Here is a 19,605-nt window from a genome sequence, read left to right as displayed (position 1 = left end):
AAAAAAAAAACTAATATCTTTTGGCACCTCAGATGTAGAAAATGTAAAAAAAAAACTCACTGCAATTGAACAGGTCACTGAAATCCATGTCTGCAAAGGATACTTCTATCTACAAATTAGCTTTGGTGTTCATCTCTACTTATTAGAAGCATAAGGGCCTCAATAATTGTAAAAAGTGCCTGCTGTTGGGGGAACCACAAGTCAGTATTTTCATCTGAATCACCACCTGGCTCCTTGCCTGAAGCATTTTCAGTCATAAATACAATTACACATGCGACACACGCTGCCCTCTTGCATGAGAAAACATAAGATTAGGTCTTCTTGTTAATTGCTTTATCGAAACTATGATATAAACTGACCCTTTGGCACTTGTTAGGACCCACAGAAATAATTAAGCAATTACCCCCCCCCTCCATCCTCTTCTAAAACTCACTTCACCAAACTCAATGTTTCTCAAATTGTGAAGCATAATAATGAACATAGCTGCATCACTAACTACAGTGATGTCTACAGCTTGTACTTTATGACATTCAAACACCGCAAAATGTATTTTACTTCATACTTAGGGGAGTGACAAGCACACCTCAAAAGAAATTAATGTCATTTGCTTAAGTTCTCTAAGCGGTGTTTTATTATGCAGGGCACTGACAATGAGAAAGTATGAGAGATGACTTTACATCGTGAGCAGTGAGACCCTGGGGTGACCCCTCTAAATAATTAATCGATTAAAAAGGCATTTGAAATTTTTCTCAAACAAAACCCTCAACTTTGTTGCATGCCACGGTGACCTATATTAAAGAATGTAAAAACGGAAATATCCAACATTAAATTTTTACCTCAAACCGTCCTGGTGGACTTTCCATGCTTTGAATTGACAGGCTTCACTGGTCTTTGAGAAGTCTTGAAAGATGGCCTTCGTTACCTATTGCTCTGCATTACCACAGTAGTGGGTTACATAAATGTTGGTATTTCTCAAAGTCACAATCTGGCAGCCATGGAGTTCCACTCAGCTAAACTTTTCACATTGCATGTTTAACCACACATTAACTTATTTGTACCTGAAGCCAAAACTGAGTTTTGTAATGTACATAGTCATCATCCACAACCAGATAATCCTTTGAAATATCTTTTTTTTTTTGGAGGGGGGGGGGATTGGTAATGCATCATCAGTATGAGAACAGTAGTCTCTGTTATTATTTCAACTCCACATCAAAATGTCATTTAAAACAAAAAAGAAAATAAAAATCCCTGGAAACTAGGAGATAAATGAAAGTGTAAGTGCCTTGAGAAAATAAAAGTAAGGCCAGCCCTCTGGGAAACGGCAGGCTCTCAGTTCGAGGTATTCAAAGCTCATTCAAACATGTTCATTGAGGATGCAGGTATCAAAGATGATGCAAATTTTGAAGAGAAAATTAGAACTTACCAGATGTTCTAATCCCACTTTGATGTATCCAGCGTCCCTGCAACAGAAGAACAAATTTCCTAAACTGGAAATAAAACCCTGCTGGTAGTTGTCTGTAAATAAAAAAAGATTTGAAACCTTCTCCACCTTTTTACCCTTTTTGTGGAGTATGATACAACAACAATTTGTAGTATTTTGTTCGCTGTATAACACATTGTCTGTGAAACCATCAATTTTCAAAAAGGCCCCATTAGTACTATATAGTATAATGTAATCAACAACTGATTTAAGCAATATACGCCTCTATTAATTTGAAATAATACATTAAACCTATAGCCTTCTTCCACTACACGAAAAATGATATAACTGAATATAACTGTGTAAAGTATTTTGTATGCAGATTGTTTTTATTGTTCATGTTTATCAAAAGTTTTCAAAAAGTTTGAAGACATATATAAATCATGTACCCACATGCCTTCTTGTCTTGTGGGTAAAAGAAAAAAATGTTTTCTTTAGTGTTACTGTGTTCCAGATGAAACTGTAAATAAAAACAGTTTGGTTATTCAGTATATCAACCATGGCATATTTGTATTTACATGAACAAAAAACAAAGGTTAAGTAAATGCTAACAACAACAGACCCTAAGTCACTTAAATTAACATTGGATACCTCAATTTTAAACTGTATGAATTGTGCTGAGTGAATTCCTTGATGGTTTTACTAAGGGCCATTTTCATCACTATAGATAAGTGTTTCAGCAGCTCAACAGGAAATAGTTAATTCCAGCGATGCTATATCCTACATATGCAATGAGTATTGAATTAATTGAACAATATATGATACAGGCAAGGTTATTATAATTACTACTTTGCAATGAAAAGGGACAATATTATAATGTGCTTCCCAGATAAAGTAAATTACAAGCTGAAAGGGCAAAAAATGCGAATGCATAATAATATCAAGGCCAGAAGGGAAAGAAGAAAAACATTCAGATTAAAAGAGCAAATTGGCAGTAAATAATAGATGCATTTTTGGCACATTTCAAAATTATTACAGAGGATATCAAAAGAACAACCCCCCCGTGCTTTAATACTCCCTCTATGGCCAGAGCTGTTTTGCAAGCACCAGCTTATCGACGCAGCTAGAACAGTTAATGCAGGCAGAGTCACAGTGAAAATCTATACAATTTCTAAAATTACACTGTTTATAGCAGTATCCAGCTTCCCTAGTTAATTTTAAATGTGCCCTTCCTCTGCAAATTACCACAAAGCACAACTAATTCCTTGGGAGGACAATATTTGATATTTGTTGATAAAGTTTCTAATTGCGAAGCAGAGGAGCTTGTAGCTCATCTGCCGAGAATAAGTGCTTCCAAACACATAAATCAACCTTTTTTTTAATATTTCCTTTTTAATAAAAAAAAAGAAAAAATGCTGTTCTTAATTCCCTTATTATTCATGCAGCTGGGGTATATGTGACCACTTAAGAAAAACTTCATCTAGTTTTAATTACATTACATTTCGTGTAACAAACAAGAGCATTTATTATACATGACTTGTAAGAGAAATTAGAGAGCCACACATTTGTTACTACAGTGACAGTGTAGCGTAATCCCCCTAATGAACCACAATTAGAGAGAAACATTTTACATTATGTCCAAAGGAAGTGTCGTAGGCTGCATTCAGCTAATGGTCTAGGAAGGCTGTCTTCTTTCTGTGCCCTGTCTCCACGGCTGTCCCTGTCATTACTTCATCAATATTTGTTCAGCTCCTCCCTCCCCCTGTGCCGAAAGGAGGCCTAATTCAATTATGGGGCTCAAAACTGATAAAATGGTACTGAAGTGGAAAATGGGAAGAGATTATTGGCAAATGAATAAAGATTTGTATCGAACAAGCACACCGGAGTACAGCAAGTCCTTTTTTATCATCTTCTGCCTTCAGGTCTGCTGGGAACCCAGAGTTTTCCTTTCCTTCATGCAGAGCATCGATTTCTGAATTAGACTGCAATATTAAATAATTAATATACTTGCCATGATTGATGTTTTGCATTAGCTGAATATTAGGTTATCAATCAAAATCCACTTGGTTTAATGTAATAATATTGAAAATGTGTCAGGGGCTGTTCATCCAATTTGTAGTTGAGGCAGCACAGATAGTAATATTGGTGTAACACGAAGCTCGGGAGCAGGAAATGTACTGGTTGAACATTCATAAGGTGCAGATTATGAAACTAACAGAGACGAGACCGAGGCTGCCCTATATAAACCCCCTTGGCACCTGTCAATTTCAATCTCAGCCAGATCTCGATAGAAATAAACCACCGACTACATATGCCTTTTATCAGCTGAGTATTGTTCACACTGTAAAAGCAACTTTTTGTAGCTCTCTATGAAACGAACTAAGAATTTAAATCATACACTCTGTGTTACACAAACCAGGGGACTACGGCTGCTTGAAATATTGGCCACATTTCCTTTTCTCCCGATTTTCCCGTGTTTGTTTTCCACTGTCATGCATCACATGCTCAGAAAGTTGGTCCCCTTTTTATTTATGAACCTTAAGGCCCTGGAGAGCCAAGGTGACCCCCATTGACAGTAGCAGGGTTAAATGATCCTATTCATCATGAAATTGCTGTCATATAGCTGGATATGTTTCATGCAGCTGTCTGGAATTTTATTTTTCACTTTCAGGCCAATGTACTGTAGCAGGTACTGGTATCCATATTATATCATTTCATTATTCCACTCGCTATGTGAATGATGGTAGCTTGGTCCTAACATAAGGCAATATACCTTAGTTACTGATACAGGGATTTTATCCAGTATCTAATAATATTAAATGAAGCATAGTTTTTATGTAAGTCACTTTTTCAAACAAAAAGAAGAAATGAAGATTTCTTAATTCTAAAGAAATATTTACGATGATTTAGAATTTCTTTGTTACCAAGATTATTAGCACTTCAAATTATGTTATTTTGCCATGCCTTATGAAAATGAGCGCCCTTCTTCTTTTTTGTTTGAATTCTTCTTTTTCTGTTTTCCCCATTACCTTTCAACACATAACACCCATCTTGCACTGCCCTCTGCATCACGTCCTGTATTGCGCTCGAGTCACCAGCTGGACTTAGCTGAACTAATCTTTTTAAAAACCGACTTTCTTGCTGCAGTTTCTGGAGGTGTTAACCAAAGGGCGCAAAGCGCTCCTGCTGATACTGTATGCCCCTGCAGTGAAGGACTTACAGTTGATTCCACAGATAAATGCCCAACTTTCTCTGTCACACTCCCCAGGTGTGCATTGCCACTAGTGTCTACTGCCATCACGGAATGCCACGCCACTGCCCCAACAGATACACCAAGGATTTTTTCAGGATTATCCCACCAATTGGTAACTGAATACTTGTTACTATGACCCGCCTATTCCCATCCCACAGGCTGACCAAACTGCCTTTGAACTGGACGAGCCTGATCAATCAATGCTAGCAAACTACAGAACACGGGCAGAACCTAGGCCAGCCTCAGAGCAAGGCAATTGACTTCTTCCTTGCCATGGGTTGCTGCTCTGAGAGAGTAAGGTGAATTTTGCACAGCCTTCTTGACAGTGCCCTCTGCACTGTAGTCATAACTCCAGTGATACAGATAGAAATATGCTCAAGAAACATGGGTAACCATTACGTCTTACAGTGAGAAAATCAGGAATCTTACACATAAGGAAATTAGGAGGTGCTAGCAGGTAAAATAGTTGGCCTTCAATGATTTGTCTTGGGTTATACTTCTGATTTAAAATCATGAAAACCCAAATGAAACCCTAGAGGTTCATGAGCTAAAAAATACTCTTTATTGTGCTTATTCTTTCCACATACCCCCCAACTTCCAGTGCAAATCTGTAAAATGAGGCATAACACAAATATTTTAACTGAGGTCTAGAAAATAGAAGTGGGGTTTTAAAGGCAGAATATAAGTGTCTATATACCTGTTCTGCATAATGTTCACAGTAATTTAACTGAGGGACTCATTGCACTCTGAAAATCCCTGTACTCACTAAGCTTTGATTATTGCCACTAAAATCCAGCTCAACCATGAAATGTGTAACAGTGAAACTATACTTAAGTTTATGTAGCCAAAACAAATAAAAGCTGATGTGCATACTCTATATTTGAAACTTTCAGAAGAAATCTTCAGAAATAAAATAAATTCAATGCATGCTTTCATTTATGCAATGTGCAGCAGGTAAAAACAAACAAAAATACCACAGGTTACTGGAGGTATAGCGCACTAGAAAAGAAAACAAGTCATTTCTTTTGTTCTGAAAGCAAAGCATTATTTATTCTTACTTAATTAAGTAAAAGAGGACAAACAAGTCAAAGTGTTAAAAAGGGCTAAATTTAATGCAAGGCTTTTGCTGCAGTCAATACTGGCAAATTGGAAATGTCTAGCATATCATTCATGTCAAGGGAGCTGCTCGGCTCCAACCCCAGTCTCTCAGTCCCATGTTGACATCATTATCGACTAATTCTGAAGGCTACTATTATGTTCGTAGTTACTAAATTTCTCTGCAACAGCTTCCTTTAATCTGTGGCTAGAATTCCAGGTAGCACACAATTAATTAAAGTCAGGGCATGAGATGAATTGTCATCTGTGGTCAAGTTTCAAATAATTGCATTAGGGCTTTTTTTTCTCTTATTTCCCTACTTGACATGGCTGAGATGAATATCTTTAGTCAGTCAATGTAGAAACCAAGGACTTAAAATGCAAAGCCAGTCATTTTATTTCCACCTAACAGGAAGGCCCATTAGCACATTGCTCATCAGCGATGCATTACTGTATAAGGGTCTCAGTCCCTGACATCTAAGCTTAACGCTTTAATGTAATGAACACACTGAGTCCTGATTGGGAAGCACTAACTGAATCTTTTTTTTTTCAGCGGCAGAAATGTTGCCCACATGCAAGATTAAGACTGAAATGAAATGCGAAATGACAGAATAGTTAAGATGTTTCCACTATAACTCGTTTTAAATGGATAATATACTTTATTAAAAATATGTGCCTTTTCTTTCATTACCGGGACATAGAACTAACAGTATTGATGACAGAGAAACAGAATGAACAAAGTTAAAAACTAGCAGAATTAGATGTATTAATAGTAGTTTTAATCAACTAACCCTCCATAAGACATTATCAGTAGTTATAACAGTAAGAGACAGATTGTGCTTCCGTGAATATCCTCAGTGCTCTTTAATCTCCACTTTGTCTAAGGTTTCACCAGATAAATCAATTCTACAATGTTAATAAACTTAAAGCTTACTTTTAGGAATGTAAGTGTTCACATTTAAGTTTATTTTTTAATGTATACCATTAACAGTCACCGAAATAAGTCATTTAGCAGGAAAAGACTTGTGGTCTCAAACCCCCATCGCTCAATCAACAGTTATTGTCAGAGTCATGAAAAACATAAGTGCACCTAGACAGGACAGCAGCCCAGATCGAATTCAGGGGTATGACACAAAAGACAGACAGACACAACTGGAGCGACTTCTCTGTCAAAACAGAAAGAGCAGTGCCTCCAAATAAAATAACAATGGCACTTTAAGTGCAAAGAAGACTCTGGGAACACTGTCATATAAGCAGGGTCTCTCAATTCAAAAAGAAATGCAGGTACGATGAAAAAGACATCACTCAAGGAGCTTCACACTTCGTCAGCCATGTCATTGAGCATTCACATACTGTTAGACACCTGATAAACTCCAAGCAAACTTATTAGAAAAACAGCGCTGAGTGATTTATTTTGTGTCTGCAGCGTCCACGGATCACCTGTTTTTGAAATTTTGACATCAGTCAGTTATCAGATGAGTGAAATGAAGAATCGGTGCTACCTTACTGCACAATAAAGATATGATCATTTCGACTCCAAGCTTAGAAGGTTTAGACAGCCCTGATTGCAGTCTCGGTAGCATCTTTTTAAAGATCTGCACATTTAAATCAAAATCGTATTCCTGCTTTTCTACAGTGGTACTGCTTTTGATTTTCTGTTAAACTGTTAAAGAGCATAAATGAACATTCAGTGTGGCTGTCACATTTTTCACAAGAGACCACAGACAAAAGTAAACCGTAGCCAGGATGTTTAACAAGACGAGGTCAAATAGAAAATGCATGCCTTCCTTGCCCAATTCAGTGCACTGACTTTTACATACAGGATGAGGCTTTTAAGATAATCCAAGAAAAGCCATGTGAAACCCCACTCCTTCTTTCTGCAGCAGGTTTAAGAGCCGTCAATAAAAGAGAAAAAGAGATTTAAGATTTGATAGCTATAACGCTCCCTTTTACCTCAGCTTCAGAACTGCAGAGGCAGCTTTTGATTTTTTTATGGCGTATAAATAGTTCAAATAGACAAAGGGAGTTCTGCTTAATTATTTAAGACTAGCATGACACTATGCACTTCGTATGAAGGCCCAATTCAGGGTCAGTGCTACGAGCAAGTCTGTGCTGCTTAGCAGAATGAAATCAAAGAGAAGAATGCAGAAAGGCGAACAACCATTTTTGATTATTATTTTTATATTCAGGCTTTTCTCTTTGTCCAGCCTTGCGTAAATGTTTATCCATGCTTAATATCAAGCAAAAGGAGTGTGTTCACCAGATATCCTATCTTTTATTAAATACTGACATTAACCCATTTTGTTCTCCTACCTCAGAGACTGAAATCCTCCTTTTTTTGTTGGGGGTTTGATTGGGGTTTTTTCTAAACCATACCCACGTCTACAGAGTATCACATTTTAAACTCTAACAAAACAAAAGCGATTCTCAAATGTGACTTGTTTGAATGGACAAAAGATTCAAAAAGGTTATTTGGGAAAAGAGAGTAGATAGTGCTAAGGAACACCAGCCTTGAAACAGGGATGTTTGGAAACAAGCAACAATGCAAAGCCACCCACTGTAATGGATGAAGTTACATGTGGTAGTGGTGTTGCTTGGAAAAGGGACGAAATGTGCCACCTCCAGGTTAAAGAGTAAACAGGGTTAACCAACGGTACAAATGCAAGGCATCATTTAAATGTAAATATGCATATTCATACTTTTTGAGCAGCACAGGCGAAGAATACTAAAAACAAAGCAAGAGCTTTGACAAGAGACCAGTAAACAAATGTGTTTCAAGCACAGAATACATTAAATGATTTCTGATCAGATCTGCATCTATTAAACCTGGTACTCCACCCATACCTTCCGCAAAAAAAGGGAAAAACTGGTAAAGGGATTAAAGGTTAATGAGTAACATAAACAGAGTGTACAACAATTATCATACCTAACAACGAACCATCTGTGTGTGTACTAGTGTAGAATACTTAAAAGCAGTATGACAGACAGAGGCATGAGGGAAATATTTCTCTCATCAACCCACATTCTTGCTTGTATTCTACATTCAATCCCCCCCCCCCACTTACCACCACCACCTATTAAAATGAATTCACATCTTAAATTAACCAAATTTGGTCCATGTCTCAGTGGCTGAAGAAATTTAATTTGAGAGTTACATTTTAAAGAAAATTGACTTCTTTTTAAGGGGAATAACAAAGCTGAGAAAGCAATCAATCTTCCATTTCCTGAATAGCCCCTCTCCTTTTCATCACCCCCAATTATTACTTTGACTAATCAAAACCTATTACTGAATGAGAACAATATCATTCCCAAACAATTTTTTTCAAACTCTGTAGATTGAAACACTTGTACACAAAGAATAAACTCCAAGCAGTGGGATGCTTATATTAAAATCACTATCAAAATCTTTGGCTTTTATTGCAAGAGGAAAACTGATGTGGAACAAAAGCGAAGAACACAGCATCTGTCATATCAGAATATAAAAAGATGATCTTGGCACAAAATGAAAAAAAGCTCTAATTCATTTGCAAATCAAGTCCACCATTTCTATTTCAAGCTGGCGGTAACTGTCAGGAGTTAACAAGATAATCACTTTCAATCCTGCCTTCAATAGTACATTACACCGTTATCCCATTCAATGGATCCTCTCTTTGGGGCAGCGGATGAATGCTTTTCATTTCGTAGTCTGACAAAAAAAAAAAGTTGTGGCGAAAAAATCCTCAGGGCTCAAAAAAAAGAAAGAAAAAGAACTCCCTTTATGGGTATTTATCTGCTGGCACTTGCTTTTGGGCAGCATAAGACATCCAGGCTACATCTGTGTCCATTCTTTCTCTTAAGTCCTCCAGGCCCTCTCTTGCCTTTGAAAAGCCTTTGGCTGGTAACTGAAATCTCACTCGTTACAGTAGTTGAAGTAATCAGGAGGAAAAAAAACAACTGATTCATCAGGCTGCTAATTGTTAGAGTCTTCCAATCAGTCTCATATAAAAAGAGCAGGCAAATACCAGAGAAATGTAAAACTCTCTTAAACAGTCAATTTAATATTTTAAAAATTCGCTTCACCTAAAACATTTTACTTTGATAACTTGCTCTAACGCTGCGGTGCTTTAAGTGTTCTTATTTCAACTAGCACAAAAATTCCCTCTGAACATGACCACTTGTTAATGCCATTGAAAAATAGCTGTCTCAAGCAGTCATTCAAGCAATAGATTATAAAATTTAGAACAATGAAAATTTCAGCCTATGAAAGAAAAAACAAAAAAGCTCTTAATACGTTTTATTAAAAAAAACATACATATGTCAAATGTTATATACAAAAAACATCAATGTTCATGTACTGTATATAGCCTGTGCAATATACAGGCTGTATATTGTACATAAAACCTGATATTTCTGTAACCAAAATGCAATCACAGCTATTTTAATAGCACAAGTGCATACAGCCTGCTACTAGTGTGAGATTTTACAGTTTTCATGTGATATGATCCATGAATCATGATAGGTTTCAGCTTGTAAAAATTCCAAAATTGACTGCACCTTGTCAGCAGCTGAAATATGAGAAAGAAAGGAATGGTCACTACTGCTCTATCACTTTGTGTCTTTAAATGTGGCGATATACATTAGGGACTACAACACACACACACATTTAACCTGATGGAAACGGGGTGTTATTGTGCAAGGAGAATAAAAAAAGAAAAACTAGAATGAGTGAAGGCTATATGCTCTTATCCTGTGTTCAAATTACACAACTTTCTGAGAATTGTCTTTTCTTCATATCGGAGGAATTCCTTTCTTAAAGTTTAAAGCAATCCACTGATTGTATTATTTGAGAATCACTTTGTCCCAGGGGTGTTTTGCAGCTCATGAAGAACTCATGCAACCACTTGTATGAAACGCAAGGAGTCACAGAAATAAAACTTAACAAGAGTTTACTTGCTTGTCACTTGCTTTACAAGTTAGTTTTACTAGCTTTGTAGTTTGATTTTCATAAATTCTCTGCCATCTGTAAAAAGGGTACTGTAAGTTTCACTGTTAACCACAAGCATACATAAAAGACTCAGCTTCAGACTGCCAGTCTTTGGAGATGGAAGAACTTTGCCTATGGTATTTAGACCAGTACGTGCGGTCTAAATACTGAGAATTATTTGACAATGTATTCAATGATAAAAATGAGCCAACTAATGAATTTAAGAATGAAAAAGAGTATTTTTAGAAACCATGTGTAAATAGATGAAGTATATGTTTCCAACCAACTTTTAATCGAAATCAATAAATCAAAACTAATTAAATTAGATCTATACTTGACTTTAAAAAACTTTCGGATACAACAGCAGTAAGCAGCACACTTTAATGTATAGTGAAAGCCATCTAAAAGGTAAAATGCACCACTACTCAATAGCACACAATGATTAAGCAAAGTGTTTAACATATTAAGATGAATTGCAAGAAAGATTTCACTTGGTTGGTCAATGGGAGGAGGGGGCGGGGCTGCTTTTACTGTATTTATTTTCTATAAGTGCAGGCAGGGAGTATGTCTGCTTCTAAAGGAGAAAGAAAGTTAATGAAGCTTTTATCAATAACAAAAGTACACGTGCCCGGCTACATTTATCTTAGAGCGCCCAGTCATGGCCCTCTTAATCTCTAGAACAAGCAAACTCTTTCTTGACATCTCCTGAAAAAAAGTCTCTAATTTAACACAAAAAAAGAGCGAAAGAGAAAAAAGGGAAAGCATACGGTAGGCTGCCAGCAGAGCCCTTCTTTAGGAAAGCTGTAGCCTCGGACTCCTCAGCTGCAAGCTGAGCGGATGAGCTACGGCCATTAGCTGCTAATTTGAATAATCAATATGACAACCTTATTTTTCTGATGCAAACAGGATTTATACAGTAAGGTGTCTGACCGCCAGATCACAGTCATGCCCTTCTTTAACCCTAATTAGATTAAGGTGATTATCCCTACTCTCCCTTACAAGTGTATAGCCAGGATAAGTGGTGACAAAGGCTATCTGCCACTTATTCAGGCTCTGCAGTCTGCAGGTTATCTGCGGAGATAGGGGGTGAGATCTCCGAACAATTGTTATTCATATCATCTACACTTTTTATCATACTAGCCACCATTTTCTGTTTTTTCCCTTTCCCCCCCCCCCTTTCCACTGGCGATATGGCTACAGAAAAAAAAACGCCCAAAGCGCTACGCAAATGAAGGCTGTTAAGAAACATCAGGGTCACAGGGATGCAAATGCAAGGTGAAGTGTAAAGAAAAATAATTTGAAGCTGATCCACTACGTGACACTTGTGCTGCTATAGGACTGGAACAAAAAGATATAAACGCACGGACACACAAAATAACAGGTTTATAGGGGAGTTGTCTTTGTTCGTAACAGTAAACCATATATATGCATCTTGACACCTAACAGGCAGTGCTATTAATAATTTGAAGTGCAAATCTAGTTAGTTGCTAATTGGATTCATATAACCTTCTAATCACAAGAGACCACAAGCAACAAACCCAACTATCATCTTTTTAAAACGTGTCCCTGCCTCATTCGTTCTATCTCAGCTCTATCGTTGAAAAAGTCTACGTTACAGACTGGGAAGTTTTGGAAAGGGCCCAGCCACAGTTTACAATGCTGTCCAGTAGGTGTTAAAAAGTAAAAACAAAATCCTGGTTTAGGAATCTAAAAAGTGTTTTTTTAAATATTTAAACAGAAAAAAACAGATAGCTACCAAAACTGATTTTTGTTCCCATAAGCAAAGTGACACATCCCCAGCACAATTATACAATTAAATGAATGATTTATAAAATGTAAATTTATCACTAGAATATATAATAATTTACTTATGATTGTAAATCAATGCACAGCTTCTAATGATAAAAATAAAGATAACCAAACATCATTTTACTGATCTCAGTTCGGCATACGTCTTAGCAAAGAGAAATAGAACACTGTTAAGCCTGAATAGTGCAGAATTTGTAAGGTAAGCACAGCTGACAGTTTAGCCTAGGGGTAAAAAATGTCTTCCACCTGTCTTTTAGTCTCAGTGATTCTGTAGTTTCTTTCGCCTTTACTATTTTTTTTTGCTTTCTTTGTTCCTTATTGTGTACCGACTCTTGTTCGCTCAGGCAAGATCCAGTCTTAAAGCAGAGAAAGTGCGTTTGAGATGCGAATGCTTGTTATGCAGAGCTTGACATTAAGAATGGCGAGACTTTTGATGTTGGCAGAGTTGTCAGAATTTATATACACACACAGGCAGACAAGAGCACATACAAACACGCCGACATGAACACGCACAACACATGTTTTTCCACTCCACGTACAGAGAATGAAACATGTTTTTTCCTTATTAATATATTAATTATGGCATACAAGATGGAACCAACTATTACAAAATAAGAATTTGGCAGACTCGGGATGTGCATCCAGAATTTCACGCACAGATTTATAGATGTTGTTTATCATGTAATGGCTTCTCCACAGTGTTGATCAATCTACGGAGCTACGAACACATATTAAATGGTTTTATTTCTCTGCAGCTGCAGCTACAGCTGCAAAAAAGTTTTTGCAGAAAAATAAAACAATGCTATAGGAATTTGAAAGAAGGTTTTGAAAAGACATGCATTAAAACTCACAACATGTAGCACACTATCAGTGCAGTTAATTTAACATGGTAGAATTACAGCACAATTTTTAAACATATTTTAACGAATAAGGCTTGAGCTATACCTTCATTACCAGCCATCATGAGTAAGAAACCTGTCAAATACTGGCGCTTTATAGAAGATCCTATGATATTCAAACAGTTTATAAAGCAGCATAATACTGGGTTTAATGTTGATATAAGCATTAGTTTTGTCACACCAGAATATTATTTCATATGTTTGCTTGTCAAATGCTCCTGAATTTATGAAGTCAGTAGTAACTGTGCTCCAAAATAACAGCATTACTGAATACATCAAGTGTTATTCAGAAATAAGATGTATACCATATTTCAAATACGATGAATTAAACATTGGAAAGGAAATATAATCTCACAGAAAGGAAGCAATTTCATAAATTTCATGGCTTTACAGTTCAATACCATTCATGTATGAGCCCTTTTTCATATGAAACAAATACCAATCAGTCATCTTATATCAGTAACATCTACCACTATACCTATTTCTCAAAGATATTTTATACAGAATTTTCAACATTCTTGTGGGAGCATGCACTAAGGGTACCTGACCATAAAATGTACCCTAGAAACAGTTTATGGGGGGACCCCACTAAATTTGCAGAGGGCAAGGTGTTTAACTTATTCTGTATTCAAAACAGAAACACAGACATCCAAGGTTAGATGTCAACATCATGTATTTTTATGTAGGCGCTATTCTTTGTGAATTAACCATGACACAATTAACCATACTTCATAAAGATCATTCCTAGTGCTAAAATGCAAAAACGACGACAATAAAACATTCATTTTTGTTGACAAGCAAATTTACATAAAAATCCTAAATCCTCACTGTCGCTGTTGGTTTTCATGACCATGTACTTAAAATGTTCCTTTTTCAATAAACCAACAGCCAGATGAATTAACATCAGCTACATTTTGCATCATTGGTCTCGTCCATAAACCGTCTATAAAGAGTAACAGTATAAAGAAGATATTGATTATGTGTTATGGGCAGAGACTCGGCAGATTCTCCAGATGTAATTGGATTGAGGAGACTTTATTTTGTACACTGCCTGGGTTATGTCATCTTCGTCCAGGTTTCAGTCTTTGTCCACCACGCATTAGAAACTGTACATATAAAACATATATATTAAAACTCTCCTCCACTGCATTGTGCCTGCAGGGTGTCTGAATGCCACTCTAACTACTTCTAATCGGTAAAGAGATTACAGCTCACACTAAGTGGATTGTCACAGCTCCCTATCACTCTCTTTTGGTGCTTCTTACCAGATTAACATGATCCAGGCCAGCCGAAGGACACAATGTGCACAAAGAACCTATATTAGGATGCCATATCCACTTTGGGTTGTATAACAAATATTTGATACAATGAATCAACATCATCACAACAACAAAAGGCAGACTCATTTTTTTTCTTCTTAGTTGTATGTTTCAATCCAAATCCAGCGGCTAGGAAAAACAAGTCTTCCCTTGAGGGACACTAAACACAGAATAAATAAACATGTCAAAAACTATGGGGGAAATGACTTCTACGTTACACTCTCCCTTCACGTTTCATCTGTTTCGGAACTGAAGTGCAGCATGCGATGCAACTTCTCCTGCTTCCATTTTTTTTCCCCCCACCCAAACAATGATTTCTCTTCCAGATCCTAAACCCGACAAAGGCACAGAGATTAATCTAGTGCGGTAAGTGCCAGGTTTGTATGTTTTGCCTGGTGCACCAGGGCTTGAATATTGGAAGGGAAAACTGGCACAATCCCTGAAGCCTCTGAATATGCTTCTGAATAGGCAGTTCTGGCATAAATGATTCAAATTAAGTCTCTACATGACAGTAGATGAGAGAGCTGCAAAGAAACAGAAAAGACTTAGAAAACAGAGGTACACAATCATTGTAAAGAGCAGGAGAATGTTTGAATAGTGCAGCAGAAAAAAAAACACATTAGCCCCCGCTGTAACAGAGTCTTATTGTACGAACTGCATGTGTTAATGACTGAAATCCTAAATTCACTAATGCATTTTATTAGTGACAGGATAAGGAGAAAGGGGATTCAACAGTACACAAAATATGCATTCACTGAAGTTAAAACATAGTCATCCATGCATTACACTGAACATGAAATCTTATCATGCTTTCTTTATGGGATACGTTTTTAAAAATAGGATATTATTATTTACTTGGTTTTTGAAGTTCACTTAATTTTCCTCCTTATATTGTTGCAAGGAGAAAAAAACCTGAGCCTAAACCACAAACTGCTAAAAACTGCATCAGAAACTTGAAAAGCAAATGTTTAAAAATCTTCCTATATATATGCGAAGATACTTACTGTTTCTTACTGAGAAAGTAAGACCAATTGCAAAAAACAGAAATACCTACCTGAGAGGTTAATTACCATGAGGTATGTCTAGTTCCACATGTACTGTACAAATATTTCAACCACAAATTCTTCTGTTGAGAAACCTAGTACAGAAGTACCGCTTAAACAAGGTGAACAAGTACAATGCACTGTGGATATTCTGCTTTAAAAAATAATCATTTTGGCCAGTCAAATATAGACCTGTGTAACACCCAGATGCTTTTTATCCATGTACTGTGCTCTTTATGTGCTGATACTGTCAGTAGAAGCAAATATATCTTTTAGAATTTTATTAGCATTAAGTATTTTGTGAATATGTGCAAGACAAACACACATTTAATGTCATTAGATTCTTTCACATTTACTGAAAGCTTTTCCGATAAATGATTAAAGTATTTTTAATTATTTTTTAATATAATTTTGACAAATTATGGCAAAATATTCCAAAAGGCTTTGTTTTCTCATAAATTTGTACTACAAAAGCTGCCACATTTTTGTCAACAAAACAAAATTACTCACCCAATAAGGTGTTTTCGCACTTAAAATCACTTAGATTAAAATCTCATTTTTAGGAGTAGGGTTTAAATATATTGATAACAAAGAGCACTGGTGAGTTGTATAAAGTGCAAAGCTCCTTAATGAAGAAACTCTGTGACAGATTAAAGAAAACTGGTCTCTGTCTCTACTCCCATCTAAATGTTTTGTTTTGTGCTTTTTGCATTCATTCATCATCAGAAAAAATACACTAAATTACACGTTTGCCCCAAGGCAGCAAAGCATGTACAATTTTCAGACAGATCTCTTTAAAATTAAAAAGAGCAACAGGGATTTGTGTATGAAACAGTTATGGCACATCAGAGACAGCACACACCACTGAAGTTGGGGTTCATTCCCTAATGTTTTGCATTAGGAAGAAGTAATCATGTGTAAGCATGCAATACGTAATTAAATGAACCTGAAGGGAGTTGTTTCCCGTTACTGCTATCCAAAAATGCTTGCGGCCACAATATTGCTATATTCCACAAACCACAGATACTTAAAGTTCATTGATTTAATTCAGTACAAGGCAATCTACCCAATGCATGTTTGAAGTATTTCCAGACACTGCCTAAAGTCCTGCAATCTGAGAATGGAGTTTTCATACAGCACAATCAAAACAAATGATGGCTAGTGGGCAATCGCATTCCTCTGTCTATTATTTGCTATAATAAGCTGTTAGATGTTTGAAAGATAAGAGTATCACAGCTGATCTGCATGGATTGCAAAAAAAAACAATCTGTGCTTTACATAAATCTCTCACTGATCGAGGTGAGGCAGGGTCTGCAACTGAGGAGCGCCGACTCAAATCTAAAACGCCCTGCGGAAAACTGCAGAGGAGAGGAGAGGGGCTTCACCTGAGTGTGAATCATTGGCTTGCTCACCCCTTTTCAAACACTGTGCCCCCAAAACTTTTCTTTTTAAATACCACATGCACAATAACTTTCAATACAAAAGATCACTTGAAGAAAACACCTTGCCGCAGAGCATCCACAGTTCAACACCACTCATTCTCCAGGTATGATACAAGGCACGAAGTTTAAGATCAAAGCATTTTTTCAGAAACAATGAACCAACCTAAATAACCAATGAAGGCATTTTGTCAAAATAAATACCTACAGCACTGCTTCTGTGAAACAGCGATTAAAGGTTGGACTGCATTAAATTCTGCTTGCAGAATGCGGTTCGGCTTGACTCGATATTCGACGTAAAACTCCAATTGATAACTGCAGCAGATTCACTGTATCAATTAAAAAAAATGTCATAAAGGAAGTTATTGTACAGTGAATCATTAAAGATGCAACACATGAATGGGAGCCCTTAACTGCTAAAAGCCAAATGCTTTGCAATACATTTTATGGTCCTCTGCCAAAACCTTGCATTAACAGTAGTTTACTGTGCTAAAGGTTTATTTATTTATTCGCAAAAACCACTTGCCCTTTCTCCAAATGACCTATTAGGAAGAATATGTTTCCTTCATTGAGTTTCATTTATCTATTTAAACAGACGGATGCGTAAAGAGAAAGATAAACGATAAGCAGAGAGAGAATTATTTTAGACATGTAAAGGATTCATGTGAAGACCGGAGGCCTGATACAATAAATCCTGAAGCGCTACTCCAAACATGTTTTGTTTGCTTGCCTGCCTTCCACAAGAAAGTAAACATTCCACTCCAAATTTTCTCCCCTTTTCCCACGTGACCCTTGTCAAGTCTAACAAGTGTAGTGGAGTGTCAAAGGCACACTTCCTTCCTTCCAATCAAACATTTACCCTTTGCCATTGGTGAAAGGCAACAAGATCTCTTTACAATGTCTCGTCTTTTTCAATAAATTTTGCATGAAAACATGTTACCAAGCACAAAGTTGCCTGCTGTCATACTAGAAGTGTGATAAATGTTTAATGAAAACAACACCACACAGCTTGGTGTCAGACAACAGCTATCATACAGACTTGCTTTGATCTAACCAGACACTTTAAAGGGGTTCAGAGCATGCTTCATGCCGCAGAACTCTGTAACCTGTATGCAAATAAGGTGAAATTAGCATAATGACTTCCTGCTGCAAGGAGAAGAAAAGGAGAATAGAAAACGACAGCCAATGAATGTATGATTGCTGTCAAACTCCAAAACTCTGACATCTCAGCCTCACATGCAATGTATTTATCCAAGTGGCAGATAAATTGCAACACGACCAGTCACCAAAAGTCCCAGAACCATGACAGCAATCACCGTCAGCCAGAAACTGTTTTGCACCGGCTTTGATCTGACTGTCAGAACACAAGCAGCTGATGTATACAGTTTAGAGTTTTTAAGCCTTTTACAAACCCTTTTAGGAATAAAGCTCTTCTGAAAGCAATGTAAAACAGAATAACCAAAAGCGGGCATCTTATCCTATTTGGTCTCAACAGATATTACAACACTGATGGATACAGATACATTAAAAGCTTCCCTTTAACCTTTGATTGACTCACCTTTGCAGAAAAGTTGACTCCTCATCACATAAATGCTTAACTAATGGGTTTAAACATGTGGCCAAGCACTACTGCACTGCCTTTCGAGTAGATTAGGAAGGAGCTATAAATACAAAGACAAGGTCTTCTGTTCATCTCAGTTTCCTTAAATTAGAAATCATTGAATAAATTTCTCAAGTGCAGAGAACAGTTATTATAATCTCACTTTCTTCAGAAGATACCAGTCAGTACCTTGGGCACATCAAGATAATGCGCTCTTTAACACAACAGGGGCCTTCAGGAAGAGTACATATGTGTTTTTCTAGATGAAAAGAAGACTGAAATCTAGAATTTACTTGTTAAGTGTTGTCCCAGTATGACAACCCTGAATGATTCCTTAAATATTCAGCTACATAAAATAAACTTTCATTAAAATAGAAATAAATTAAATGAAAATACAATTATCTTTATTGAACTGCAGATCCAATTTAATGATGAGTTGAATCTGCTACGTACACATTTTTACACCACCCAATATATAACATCATTTTTCTGTCACCTTAAACTACACTGATCGATGTGCTTTTCCAGGATGTATCATCACTTTTAATTGAAAATGAGACTTATAAAAGGTGTCTTGTGTTTCAAGTTAAGCTCATGTGGCTGCAATTATTAAATTCAATGAAAATATTTTAATGGCTCAAACCACTCTGGGATCAGGCTTAGATCACATACTGGGGAAGTTATGAGTTATGGGCAGATTAATATTTGATTTAGACTATCAAAGAGAAACAACAACATACTTATAAAGAACAAAGGTAGATAATA

General features: G+C 36.6%; 1 protein-coding gene across 3 annotated transcripts in view; it reads right to left on the bottom strand.

The window, feature by feature from the left end:
• The window catches only part of rsrc1 (arginine/serine-rich coiled-coil 1), a 116,594-nt gene that overhangs the window by 75,023 nt on the left and 21,966 nt on the right, over positions 1-19,605 (bottom strand). For all 3 annotated transcript variants that reach the window (XM_088914718.1, XM_088914719.1, XM_088914720.1), the window contains one exon: positions 1,424-1,460. In XM_088914718.1, coding sequence (XP_088770844.1) covers positions 1,424-1,460 — 37 coding nt within the window. The remainder of the gene's footprint in view (positions 1-1,423; positions 1,461-19,605) is intronic.

The sequence above is a fragment of the Atractosteus spatula genome, chromosome 4 (assembly GCF_055471065.1).
Source record: "Atractosteus spatula isolate fAtrSpa1 chromosome 4, fAtrSpa1.hap1, whole genome shotgun sequence".
NCBI classification, from domain to species: Eukaryota; Metazoa; Chordata; class Actinopteri; order Semionotiformes; family Lepisosteidae; genus Atractosteus; species Atractosteus spatula.
This window is presented reverse-complemented; position numbering and strand designations above follow the sequence as displayed.